Source organism: Eucyclogobius newberryi, unplaced genomic scaffold, assembly GCF_026437365.1.
Source record: "Eucyclogobius newberryi isolate DKJ021-1_F unplaced genomic scaffold, fEucNew1.0.hap1 SCAF_14, whole genome shotgun sequence".
Classification (NCBI taxonomy): domain Eukaryota; kingdom Metazoa; phylum Chordata; class Actinopteri; order Gobiiformes; family Gobiidae; genus Eucyclogobius; species Eucyclogobius newberryi.
The window spans coordinates 27925468-27939443 of NW_027315768.1; the positions used below are offsets into that span (position 1 = coordinate 27925468).

The following is a 13976-nucleotide window of genomic DNA, read 5'->3' on the forward strand; positions in this document are numbered from 1 at the left end:
ACAAACTGGAGGCTGAAGACTCCAGTTTCCACCGAAAAGAGGCTCAGGATTCCAATGATAAAGTAATGTTTGAGAATGAGAGCAGACAATGGCTTGAAAAGGAGACTCTTTACAAAGCCATTGAGAGAATGATCCAGGTAAAGGAGGTCGAGTGGAAGAGGAAAGCACTTGAGAGAAAAGATGACGCACGCCCACATTCAGAACCCTCAATTGAGACCAGGACATGGCTCTTCTGAAACAGGAGCTGAAGAGCAGCAGCAGAAAGAGTGACATCTCCAAATCACCAAATGGTCGAATATGAAGTATGCCAAAAGTCCTGGAAGAAGGAAAAAGACCAGCTGGAGGATATGCTGAAGAAAATGCACTTAAGACTGGAAGCAGCTGAAGGACCCTCACACTCACAAAGTAATAGTGCTGGAAAAAGAACTAAAGCCCATTGCAGGTGGAGAAGGAGAGTCTTCTGCAAATACTTTGTCAAAGCAACATCCCAACTGCATCTGCTGCAGTCCAGGTCCATCCTCCACTTCTCCGTAGGCACGACCTGGTGAGTGAAACCTGGCCTGCAGCAGAGGAGATGGAAGAGCTGAACCTGAGGAAGGACCGCCCCAAGAACGAGAAGAAGAGGAGGAAAAGGTCCTTGAAACACCGTCTGCTGAAAGTCTGTTGCATTTCGGTGAAAGACGACATTTGAGAAGGACAAGCAAGCAATAACAACAGAAAGTGCATTATGTTTTTCATCTTACCTTTCAACAACACTAGAAGGAAATAGCTAAACTCTTCATTAGCATTTGTAATGTTTAGGATGCTCAGAAGGCATTAGGTAAGTGAGCGATACATGTGGACTGTTGCCTGAACTAGTTCTGTTTTTCACATTTAAAGACCGTAAAGATCCAGTACACTGCCTTTACGTCCCAATTTCAATATGGTGTTTGTGCAAGTGTGAACCATGCTACAGCATATAATACACACTAAAAACTCTGATCTACATACAATCGCCTGTACAGGATACGTGTGTGAATGCTCTTTGTCATTGACATTAATCTTGCTTGATAGATTGTGCAAATGATCCGGGCGGTTGGAGTGTTGAACAAAGCTGTTTATTATTAGCAGTGGAAGACACACAGCATATGCAGATGAAGTTGTTTGCCGAGGCGGGTTTTCGCGCTCACCTTGCTTGGCTCGGCATGATCTCCCGTCAGGCTGGAGCGCGTATCCTTCGGCGCAGCTGCAGCGGTATGACCCGTAGGTGTTGGAACAGGTCTGGCTGCACGCGCCGTACATTGCACATTCATCATGATCTTATGGAACGAAGAGAAGAGGGTGGGGGCAGAAAAAAGAGGAAAGAAAGTCAATTTGTAACGAATTAGATGTGTTCAAACATGACCCAAATACATAAAGTATACTTAATGTGGCCTTACTCCGTCACCTCAGGCATAATTAACTTTCATAAGCAATGAGAGCGTCGTAGTGGAGCGTCGTCTCTCATGTATGGATCAAACTCACGCGCTGCTTTGTTGCAGTTAGTCAAAGCTGGCGTATTTATTCAGTTTTATGTCGTCAGTAAAAATACCTGGATCTAAATAAGACTCGACGAATCAAAAGTTGTCATATTTCAGGCTCAAAGCACGTGTGCCGGGCAAATGTTCCCTCGTTTCCCAGGCGGAGTCTTGAGTCAATGGGCCGTCTAATGCTGCTATGATAAAGGCCTGCATAATGTGCGTTAGGGTTGGCAGATGATTAGAATGTTATTATGCCTCGGTTGATATTGAAAATCCTGTTTGAAGGCCTGAACCTGAAGGATACGCAAGGAAACCTACTTTGTTTAGTTTGATACCACCATCATCAGAAACATGTACAGATATTCCACAGCCATTTATTTTCATGCAATTGTCACCAAAATAGTTAGTTCTACAAACTCTAACTCTTATGATTTTTTGTTGTTTAATATTTTTGTTTCACTTTTTCAAATTTGAAGACAAATTGCAAATGTCCTTAATAGTTTGTTTTGTTTCTCAATGTTATAATCATCCCCAAAAACAGGTTTCTAGACTAGGCATTTTGTGTCTAAATAAAGTCTGATTGATGAGTTTCCTCCAGGGAAATAATTACCTCAAGGACACTATTGGATTAGTTATTTACTTTTGTGAGAAACGAGCCACTGGCTATTTCACAAATGCAAGAGAAAAAGCAGAAAAATCCTGCTCTGCAGAGGGCACACATGATGTGTGGGAGCATGTGTGTGTTTGAGGTGCATTGTATGAAGCCTGAGCTGCAGACAGATGGTTCTATGCACTGAGCTTCCTGATTATCCATATGAAGGAAGTGTGGCCCACAGAGCACATTAAAGGTTGTTCAGGGAGAAAAGTGGAAGGAAGTGGCAGTCAATGCCCCCCTCTATTATTGACAACTGAATTGTGCTTTCTATAATGAAGGACACATAACACTTGTAATGCAATTTATCTATCTTTCCAGATTTAGAGAGACTTATCCACGCGTTTGTCTCCAGTAGATTAGACTACTGTAACGGCCTGCTCACTGGTCTCTCCAAACGAGCTGTAAAACAGCTGCAGTACATCCAGAACGCTGCTGCTCGGGTCCTGACCAGAACCAGGAAGTATGATCACATTAGTCCTGTTCTCAGGTCTCTGCACTGCTCCCTGTGGCTCAGAGAATAGACTTTAAAGCAGCTCTGCTTGTGTACAAGTCTCTTCATGGCCTAGCACCAAAGTACATCTTGGATATGTTAGTGCCATATGAACCATCTCGGACTCTGAGGACCTCAGGGACCGGCCTCCTGCTGGTGCCCAGAGTCAGGACTAAACATGGGGAATCTGCGTTTCAGTTTTATGCAGCTAAAATCTGGAACAGTCTTCCTGAAGATGTAAGACAGGCTTCTACTCTGACAATGTTCAAATCTAAGCTAAAAACAGTTTTGTTTAGCTGTGCATATGACTGAAAGGATTTTTTCTTTGCACTCTTCTCTTTATTTTGTGATTTTATTAGTTTAGAAAATCAGTTGGATTGATAATTTTTAATTTAGTTAATTTTATTGTAGTTAATTTTTATCTTTGCACTCTTCTCTTTTGTTTGTGATTTTATTAGTTTAGAAAATCAGTTGGATTGATAATTTTTAATTTAGTTAATTTTATTGTATTTCTGTAATTTCTTTGTGATTTGAATGCATTTTTCCTGCTGTGTGAAGCACTTTGAATTGCCTTGTGTATGAAATGTGCTCTACAAATAAACTTGCCTTGCCTTGCCTTTCTTTTGATAAATATGTATGATGAAATAAGCATTCATTGAAACATCCAATACTCTAATATATATCTACCCTTTATATACCCAACCAGTTCCCCTACATTGTATGTATGGTAATTCAAACATTTTACACATTTTGGTGTGAATGACACATTGGGATGAGAGCATTTTGATGTGTGTTGATGGTTCATACTGGACTTGACTTCTCCTTCTGAAAAAGCTATTGTAAAGCTGTGAAGACAGAGATGCAACAAAGGGTTTGTGAAAGCATTCATATTCCCATTTCTTCCATTTATGGTTTGAATATCACGTAACCCAGCTTTAATTGTAAATGTTAAATGACGGTCATAGTCTAGATTGTTTCCAATGCCCTGCTCACAAGTGGAACAACAGACAGATGGGAGACAAGGCAAAATATGAGAAGAAAGGAAGGGAATATATAGGAGAAGACAAGACGTATACATAAACATAACTCTCTACTCCCGTTTAGGAGCCTGAGTTTACCCACCTCGACAGCTCGTGCCATCGTCCCCGACCTCAAAGCCGTCAGCGCAGAAGCAGAAGGTGCCGTTCCTCGTCATGATGCAGCCGTATCTGCAGCGGAGCTCGTGGCACGCTGACAGCAGCTCTGCAGGGGACACGAATATAGGAAATATATGAGCGGGGCACAAAAAAAAGGCCATGGAATGAGGAGAGGTGAACTGGGAAAAGACTTTTTGATTTTGGAGGGAAATTGCATTTGGGTCCTCTCTCATCGCGGGCTTTTCACAGACGTTCTTATCAGTGTGAGCAAGGAGGGGAATTTCAGCTGACCGTTGGCGCTTTCAATGGAAAGGCAAATTAACAGAAAGTGCCGGGAATAAAATGGTGAAGGTGCAAACAAAGAAAGGCAAACTTGTAATAAAAGTACACAGTCATTGCTTTTGTCCCTGGAGAGATTATTTTAACCTAAAAGACATGAGCAACACAAAAAAAACTATACCTAAGCAAAATAAACAATGGCTAAAGAATTAAAAAGTTTTTTCTCTGCTCGTCTCCATGGACATGTTTTTTCTTTGCCTGAAATCTTCCACATTATGCCATTTATTTCATTATAGGTGTTTTATATTGCTCAGAAGACCTTGAAAACCCCCTTTTTTTTGTCTTTAAGCGCCTCTCCACAGATCTGTCCTGTAACATGGCCATGTAGCGTCACCTGCTTGACAACTATATCTGTATAAATTATAAATGTCTAATGTTTTCTCAAATACACCTCCCTTTACTAAAGCTCACTTGATCATTAAGACTTCCGGTTGTGTTTTTAATCCGCTGAGCTGAGTTTGTCAAATACGTAAGCGGCGGTCTCAGAAAAGTCTAAAAAGTCTACAAAGTGTGAGGTCTTTATCATGGCTATGTTTTGTTTGAGTGAGTTATATGACCCCTAACTTTTGTAATTCAGATAGTTGACCGTTTGAAAAAGAGTAACTGAAAGATGCAAGGAGACGTATATTTTTATTATCAAAGAAAGTCAAGTATACGAAAGAAACATTGTTCTCAAATGTAGTAAAAACATCAGGCCATCCAGTGCAGTCATGTTGTACTACACATAACTAAAATGATATATACTGTATGTGGTCTTTATGTTGACATTAATAAGGATATATAGAAAGCTTTACCATTTGTTGAAAACAATGGTAATTCCACATTTCGAATTGTGATCATGAATTGGTCAGACTTGAGTGTCCATCATTTATCTGCAACAAATGTGAAAGAAATGTCTTGATTGAATTACATAATCAAAAAGGGCAAATATAGTCCCATTTACAGTGTTGTGAAAAAGGTGTTTGGGACAATTAAATGTTTCAGATCAAACAGTTTTTAATAAAGGTTTTTATTATTAAGGGACAACAAAATCCAAACCTACATGGCCCTGTGTGAAAAAGTAATTGCCTCCTAAACCTAATAACTGGCTGGTCCACCCTCAGCAGCCACTGCAATCAAGCATTTGCAGTAACTTGCCATTACAGCGCTGTGGAGGAATTCTGGCCCACTCATCATTGTTGTGATTCAGCTATAGGAGGGTTTTCGAGCATGAATCGCCTTGAGGTCACGCCACAGCATCTCCATAGGATTCAGGAGAGGACTTTGATTAGGCCACTCTAAAGTCTTCATTTTGTTTCTCTTCAGTCATTCAGAGATGGACTTGTTGGTGTTTTGAATCACATTCCTGCTGCAGAACCAAAGTTCACTTCAGCTTGAGGTTAATAATGTACATTTTCCTTCAAGAATGTCTGGTTGACTGCAGAATTCATGGTTCCATTTATCACAGCACAGACCATCACACCACCACCACCACCACCACCACCACGTTTTACCATTAATATGATGTTCTTTTTCTCATCAGTCCACAGAGTATCTTCCCAAAAGTCTTGGGGATCATCAAGATGTTTTCTGGCTAAATTGAGTGATCCTTAATGTTCTTCCCAGCAGTTTTCAGCAGTGGTTTTCATCTTGGAACACTGCCATACAGGCCATTTTTGCCCAGTGTCTTTCTTCTGGTGGAGTAATGAACACTCACCTTACCCGAGGCAAGTGAGGCCTGCAGTTGTTTGGATGTTGTTGTGTGGTCTTTTGTGACCTCTTGGATGTGTCCTCGTTTGTGGATAATGGCTCTCACTGTTGTTCACTGGCGTCCCAAAGCTTTAGAAATAGCGTTGTAACCTTTTCCAGACTGATAGCTCACAATTGCTTTCTCTCTCATTTGTTCCTGAAGTTCTTTGGAGCTCAGCGTGATGTCTAAGGTTTTGAGTATCTTTGTCAGGCTCGTGCTCACTTTGTCAGGCAGGTTCTATTTAAGTGATCGACAGATGTAGTAATCAGAGCTGGGTGTGGCCAGAGAAATGGAACTTAGGTGAGATAAACCACAGTTAAGTTTAATTAAGTTTTAATAGTGGGGGAAACACTTCACACAGGGCCATGTCGGTTTGGATTTTTTGTTTTTCCTTAAAAATAAAAATCTTTATTATTCAAAGGAATTTTGTGTTTCCTTTTGTTGTCTTTGACTAACATTTAAATTTGACCACCATCACGTATTTTAAAGTTGTTCTTTCTAAAAGCGTGTCCCTCTCACTCTCCACGCTGCTTGTCTGACATATGTCCACAGCATTTCATACATTATTTAGATTTCTCACTTTGTGGTTGGTTTACAGCCAGATCTGCCCACATTTGCCACAATCAGACCCTTATTATGACAGATAAGTGACAGGTCAGTGCTGAGAGAAGGAGAGAGTGAGGAGTGAGAGAGAGACATAAGATAGGGCTTGAGAGCGCACGTTAACTTATCACGGGACTGGTGTCTGTGGGTGACACTGGGAGAAGTGGGTGCTCTCTGCTTCATAAGTCTCCACTGTACACTCCTGTCCTGTCCGTGTTGTTACGGTTAACAGTGTCAGAAACAAAGACAATTTAGTTTTACAGCCTGCCCTGAATAAAGAGCAGTGTTTCAGGAGAACAGTTTGGTGCGTAGTCCCTGTTACGCTGCTCCGTGTGCGCCTTAAGAGATGCATTAGGATTCAACGGGGAAATTCAAGTTTTTTACTGAGACAGTGCACAACATATCACACTAACAGGAGAGGTGCATTGTACCAGGTCGTAGCTAAGTTTCCCCTGTAGAAGACACAGGGAGAACATGCAAACTCCACACCAACCTACACACACTAGCCCTGCCATTTATAACACCACACCCACCTTCAACTCCTCCGTAAGTTCTTTCAGTTGATCTAAATTATACATGAGCCGCACTGATGAGAGCAGTTCTGTAGTAATCGCAGTGTGTGCTCCTGTTTCACTTGACACTCTGATTGACTCTCGCACCCAGGAAGAGCCTAAAACCCTTATTTTATCAGTATTTTTAGAGTCCCCAAGCAGTTTCTAATAGAACTTTAGTAAAAGGAACAAAGGCTGAGCAATTACAGCACTATGAATGGCACGGTTGAAACTAACACTCCTAAAAACAAAAACCTAGCAGGGATGAAACAACTTTGCCAGTGCGTTAATTTGACTTGAAAATTGCAGTTTGATGCTTGCTTAATTGTGCTAGTGCTGAGAATAATTACTAACTTGAAAGGATGTTCAAAGTATAACATTGCCAGTCCCTCAATTTATACATTTGAAAGATTTCCATCCATCAATACACTGCGTTTGTCTAAATCTAAAGGCATTGATGATGAAGTCTGGAGAAATCTTCGCAGAGCTGATTATTAAAACTGTCAACGATATTCACAGTCAGCAAAGAAAGTGTGATAAATATGACATTCACTAACAACATACTTATTCAACAGTTTAATTATGATTTGACCGTCAGATGAATGGCAATATTTCTGACAATCATGTGTAATGTTTGAGCAAAGAGTCACATTGAAGTAATTGACCAAGACCATAACAGCCAGGATAGTGTTTGTGTTCACTATTTTACTAAGAAACATGATTCATAATTACTTGTCATGCTGCTTGTCTGATTGGTTTGCAAATTTCATATTGCCCTAAAACAAAATTACAACAAGTGTAATACATTTTAGCGTTGATCTCAATGCATATTTTCAATCTTGTTTTAAGAAAATATTGACCAAAAAAATCCACGCATTACATGTCAAGTTTTCCAAAGTTTCTAGCTAAAGTTTGACGGACAGCTATGTTGGACAAAAGGTGAAGAAGATCGAGCAAACACAGATTTAATAAAATGGTAAATGCCCAATAGCCTTTGGTCTTCAATTATCAGAGGGGTCAGGTTTATGATTCAGAGCTCTCAGGTCAACAGCTGAAAACAGGGCTCCAGAAAAGGGGGATTATGAGTAGATCTATACTTTAGGTTTCATTGAATGACATCTTAACCGGGCACCTTGGTGGTGGCATACTTTGTTATTGGATTAGTTTGTAGTAATAAAACATGCAAAATTGTCCATAAAAACATTTTTGTTGAAAACCAAACATCGAACAAGCTGAAAGATTAAAAAAAAAAAACAACGATATAATCTCAATTTCATATAATGACCGCTGAAATAGTTATACCTTTGCTTTAACAACTTTTAACTGGGCCCTTAAAAAATCTCACATTACGCCGTCTCTAACACCTAAAGGTGGAAGGATCGACTGGACTGAAATTAGATAAAATGTTCAGGATCTTTACGATGGTCCAACGTCAAGAATTAAAATGAACGGCCACTTAATAGACCCACTGACTGTGGAAAGAGGGGTAAGGCAGGGCTGTGCTTGGTCCTCATTTTTGTTTGCTGTGTATTTGGAACCATTACTAAACAATCAAAAACAACAAACAAAAACAAACTAAGCAATTATGGACTTTTAGATACATTTAATAATAGGGAATTATTATATCCAAGATATTGAGAAAAGCAATGATCATTATAACGCTCTCATTCAAATGTAATATAAAACAAACATTTCAAGGGGAATAATATTCAAATTATATAAATGCATGAATAATCTAGATAGCCACTCTAAATAAATTTTAAATAAATGGGAAAGAGAAGGTAATTTGTTTTTTACAGATGAAAAATATATGTACATATCACTTGAGGACCACAAAATCCAATGTTTGGAAAGATCTATAGACTTAGGCCTTAAACCTCCTTCCATGGACACAGTCAGTGGATATCTTCTAGCAGCAGGGAAAAAAAGGGCCTTCACAAATACAATTAATGACATAAACTGCACCTACAATAAAGGACTGGACTGACATGAAAAAACACATTCAGACTTAATTTGGAAATAGAAAAATTTGACAGAGTTTGGACCAGGTGGAACTTTTATTTTCATTTGAATGTGCCATGATTTTCAATTGTGCAACCTGTGTTCTTTTGTATTATTTTTTACTTCCTGGTCACATTCTGTTCTGTGCTTTCTATGTTTGCTTTTATGGAAAAATTGAAAAGAGAAAAAACAAATATGAATATTCAAATTGATCACAGGCTCCTGAAACGCTGTTGATTAAAAAGATTAGCTATTTTTTCTTCAGCTTTTCAGACCATGTAGCTCCCTATTTATCCTTATTCTTTACACACATCTTTAATTTGCATCATCCGTGTAGTTTGCAAACTGAAGAGGTGTAAAATAAAATTGCATTTCACACATATGTCACACACAGTCCTGGACAGTCTGGGCCTCAGGGCTCCAGCTGTAAATACTGTATCTGAGGTGAATGTGGAATCATGAATAAATGTCATTATTTTTACATTATGCACGCATTGCAACAGTACAGCATTCATTTTTAATCCAAATCCGTGTATGCGCATAAGCATCTTCATTGTAATGTTTGCTAATTGATATTCTCACTCGAGGTTTGTAGAAAAGAAAAAGGATTCTCATTTTCTAACTGTAAATTGAAGAAGCATTCTAATAAGATATCTTTGGTAAATATTTCCTCATCTTTTTAAAACAATATACAATGTTTTGTTTCAATAGGCTATTAAAGTTTCTTTATTTTTTTGTATTTATATTATTTAGAATACCACAATAAAACTACCGTATTTTCCGGACTATAAGGCGCACCTTTTTTCATAGTTTTGGCCGGGATGTGACTTACTTATATCTATACTTTACGTACTTATACTCGACTTATATGAGCGACTTATATGTGATATTATTTGTAATTTTCACACTTGCAACCGCATTTCATACTCCAGAGCAACTTATATATATATATTTTTTTTTCTTCTCTATTACGCATGTTTTGGCTGGTGCGACTTATACTCCAGTGCTTACACTTATAGTCCGGAGAATACGGTATATAAAAATACAGCAACAATTCATACAATTGTCTTGGCTCATATTTGTAGAGAGTGACACATATTAGTGCAGGACTTTACCACATAAGAGCATCTAGAAGTATGCTCAAATAATTGTTGTTTACTTGATAACTTGCTACTCCTTCATTTTCACATAGATCAGAAAAAAAAGTACCTCCACAACAAAAATAAATGCTTTTAAATGGCATTGACTGGAGTCCATAGATGTCTGGTGTGGTCTCGATGCATTATACATTCTGCGAGAGATAGCGCAGTAAACACCACAGCGGAGGCCATACTGTTTCCTGATGAGCTCGGAAACTCTAAAGTGACCACCTGCCCACAGAGATTTTCCACAAAGTCCGTTTTTATCTGCGGCACTCTGACCTCAGCTTACCTCCTGGAGACAAAACCATTTCCACAGCACCAAACAAGTCTGAAAGGTTAGAGAGGTTCGTAGCGTTTCCAAATGTCATGGACACTGGGTTCATTTGACCTACAATCGCTCCAATGGAAATAAGAAGATGACAAATTAACAGATTCTGGATGGTTTTTGTATGATTTATTCAAACAATTTTAGGAAACATATTCTTGACTTTCTATGATGATAGCCAAAAGTGTAAACGACTGCCAACATTGTATCATAAATGATTCACCAATAAAATGTATTCGACTTCAACCATTTCTGTCTTCAAAAGCAGGACAATGCAACAAACATGTTGTAAACACACCCCATTTTACCCATTAACTAATTTATATATTTTTTCCGTATTCTCTCTGACCAACACACTCTCATGTATACACTAGTATACATGTACACTGGAGGTATAAAACAACAGTAACATATATAAATGCCCAGCTCAACTTGTGTTTAAAGCCAGCCTGATGAGATACATTTACACAATAGTATGCACTACTGTCCCTCTGTGGCACCTGGTATATCAGAGCTCTGCCATGCAAGAACTGACCAGGCTCATCCCAGCTTAGCTTCTGGCATCTTACGAGATCAGGCATAGAAGAAGTGAACAGATTTACTTTCTTATAGATGCTCACCAACTATGCAAGAAATGTAAGCCATGAAACGTACAACTCGCCACAGTTATTTTAATAAAAAGCTTGGTTGTTTAAGAGACATTTGCTAGTGCGGGGAATCACAGGGTCCCTCACGATTCGATGTGATCCACAATACACAGCTCACGATACAATAATATAACAATAATGATAATATTCTATGATATATCAAGAAATCCAATACATTTTAATAACATTCTTTGTTAAAGGTTTGAATGGACGATTTTTTGGCCCAAATCTGAGTCTTATTTCCTCGTGGCGTGGACGGCCGATTAGTCCTGCCACGTATCAATCATAAAACGTACCTACCGCTCAACTGCAGCCACGTGCGGCTCGTCCCCACGTTTCCGCGTGTCTAAGCGCATGGATCTATCATAATATAGTTCCCTCAGTGTACGGGCCAAAATGAAGACGGAGAAAGACAGTTCGAGATGACTCAGAAGAAGACGGAAATCTACGGGAGCCGAGAGATGCGATGCGATCCGTTGCGCTAATAAACAAACGCACGTGTGTGTTGTATCAGTCCACACGGGGGAGTGCGCATGCGTAAACTTCCGCCTGCGTTCTCAAATCGCCGAAAAATCGTCCATTGCGCCTTTAAACCATGACTTGCACAATCTCAAAATAAAATACACCCATTTTAATCATCAAAACAGTCAAAATGTCAAATGTTTTGCATAAACAAGTTTCCTTTCTTTAAACAAGCAACACAATTGTAGTGCGGTCACAAAATAATTCGGGAAATTATACAAAAAATGACTCATGGTGATATATCGATAAAGCAGCCCACAATATCGATACTGTATAACCAAATTTAGTATCATGATATTGATCGATATCTCGGCACACACCGGAGGTAAGGTGTCTTGCCAAAAAACACAACACTGTATGCACTACTGCAAGCTGGTGTGGCAATCTGCTGTTCTATATATATCATTATACAGTCAGTGCATACTTCTACCTTTTCTTAGCCACTATGTACATTTTATAAAGACAGCTCAATGATTTGACAATGAAAAGATTACAAACCATCACACTTTCTTTTCACGTTGTTGTGTTCTTAGTTTGCCACAACACAAGAAGCCTCCAGATTAAGTCTTGGATTTAAATTCGCAGCAGTAGTAGTAGTAGTCAATTTGCAATTACAAAAAGTAAACAAACCTTAATTTCTATGCGCGTTTATTTCCAAGGCTATTGTTTTTGTTGAGTACTGAAAGCCAGATTTTTCCACCTGTATGGGCTTGACATTTTAAAGCAATTCCTAATGTACTTTCAAACCATATAATTAGCACATGTTTTGAATGTGAATGAATCTGAGTGGCAGGCAAAGAATGGATTTTGGGGATGTTGAAGTCATCTTTAGCCTCTGTGAAGGTAAAGTTAGTCTGGCTGGATGAGCACATTGTCACCATGAGCTTTCTCCTTCTGCCATGTATTACCATATGAATATCTCAGCATAAACACATACTATGCCCCTTTTGAACCCCTGCTTCTTGTCCGTCAATCAAACCATAACAAAACAAACAGCCAAACGGTTATAAGATATATTCCGTTCCCCGATTCATATTTATTCAACACACAAACATAAATTCAAAGATAATACGTGAGGTAAAAATAAAAAAAAGTGAATAGCAGAAGCCTGAGAGCCAGCGTTTGACAGGGGGGGTCGAACACAAAATGCACTCCCGACCAATTTTATTTACTCGCACGAGCATTTTGCCTGTGGACTCGGTGCGCCCCCCTGAATTATTATTCATAGCGCGGCGCGGTAACTAGCATCTCGTTCCCCCCGTCGCGAAGCGCCATGCAAAATGACTGCACACTGCGTTGGAGATATTCCCCGCTAATCCTCATATCAGCTCAAAGACACCAGATGATCAGCGCTCCCTCTTGGCAAACAGTGTGTATGCTGGAGGGATCGCGCATCTGCCTCTGATCCAGCGCGCATACATATCTACAGCCGTGCAGCCAAACCACGCGAACAGGAGTCAATATTATCATAAGTTCACATAGTAACGCGTAAGGAAATTGTACTACGAGCGATAGGCATACGTGGACAGTGGGTTATTTATGCAACAGGACGCAGAGGTGAAAGAATAAGTGTGTAAAACATGCTCTGTCTATCGGTTTATCGACTAAAAGAGGAGGTGACACTGGTAAAAGCTCATGAGCTCACACAAAATATAAAGATGATGAAAGAAGAACTATAATAATAAAAAGGAAGTGAAAAGGCCGATTAAACTGTCCAGTCACTCCCACAACACAACAAAACTCCATTCTTTCTCCTTTCTGCTGTTGTGCATACGTGTATCTTTATAATCCTATGAGAAGTAATCATACTTGCAACTGTAAATATAAAGGAAAATGCTACTATTGTCAGCGAAAATCAGTTGCTGAATGGTTACAATTACACACCAGGTCTATAATCATGACATAAAATGTGGGGAAAAGCTTGTGAATACTCGCTCTGTTCTTCAAAACAGCCCTAAAGCTCAGGAACTTTATGTTTTTAGTCGTCTTAAATTGGCCCGGGTTGATTAAGCACGAGTGGCACAGCACACTCACGGCCGCAGTCAACGTGCCCACATGATCCTGGGGGCGCGGCCCAGACTATAAACTGTAGAAATGAAAATCTGAAGGCTCCACGACGGGGCTGATGAAGCGCGACATTTGGAGGGTGCATTGTGTTGCACAGTGCATCCCACACACCTGACATCTCCACCTCCTGCCGCCCCTCAGGCAACCGCCCACCCAAAAAAAACGCCCCATATCGCTGTATGTTGTTGAAGTTGGTCCAATTTCTTGTTTTCCCAGAGTCCACCGTACAAACTCTTTGATACTGCAATCAATACATATTTACAATGAATA

General features: G+C 39.5%; 1 protein-coding gene across 1 annotated transcript in view; it reads right to left on the bottom strand.

The window, feature by feature from the left end:
• The window catches only part of lrp1bb (low density lipoprotein receptor-related protein 1Bb), a 512409-nt gene that overhangs the window by 300674 nt on the left and 197759 nt on the right, over positions 1-13976 (bottom strand). The window contains exons 4-5 of the mRNA XM_072445180.1: positions 3767-3886; positions 1170-1298 (exon numbers count right to left, since the gene is read on the bottom strand). Of these exons, the coding sequence (XP_072301281.1) occupies positions 1170-1298; positions 3767-3886 (249 nt within the window). The remainder of the gene's footprint in view (positions 1-1169; positions 1299-3766; positions 3887-13976) is intronic.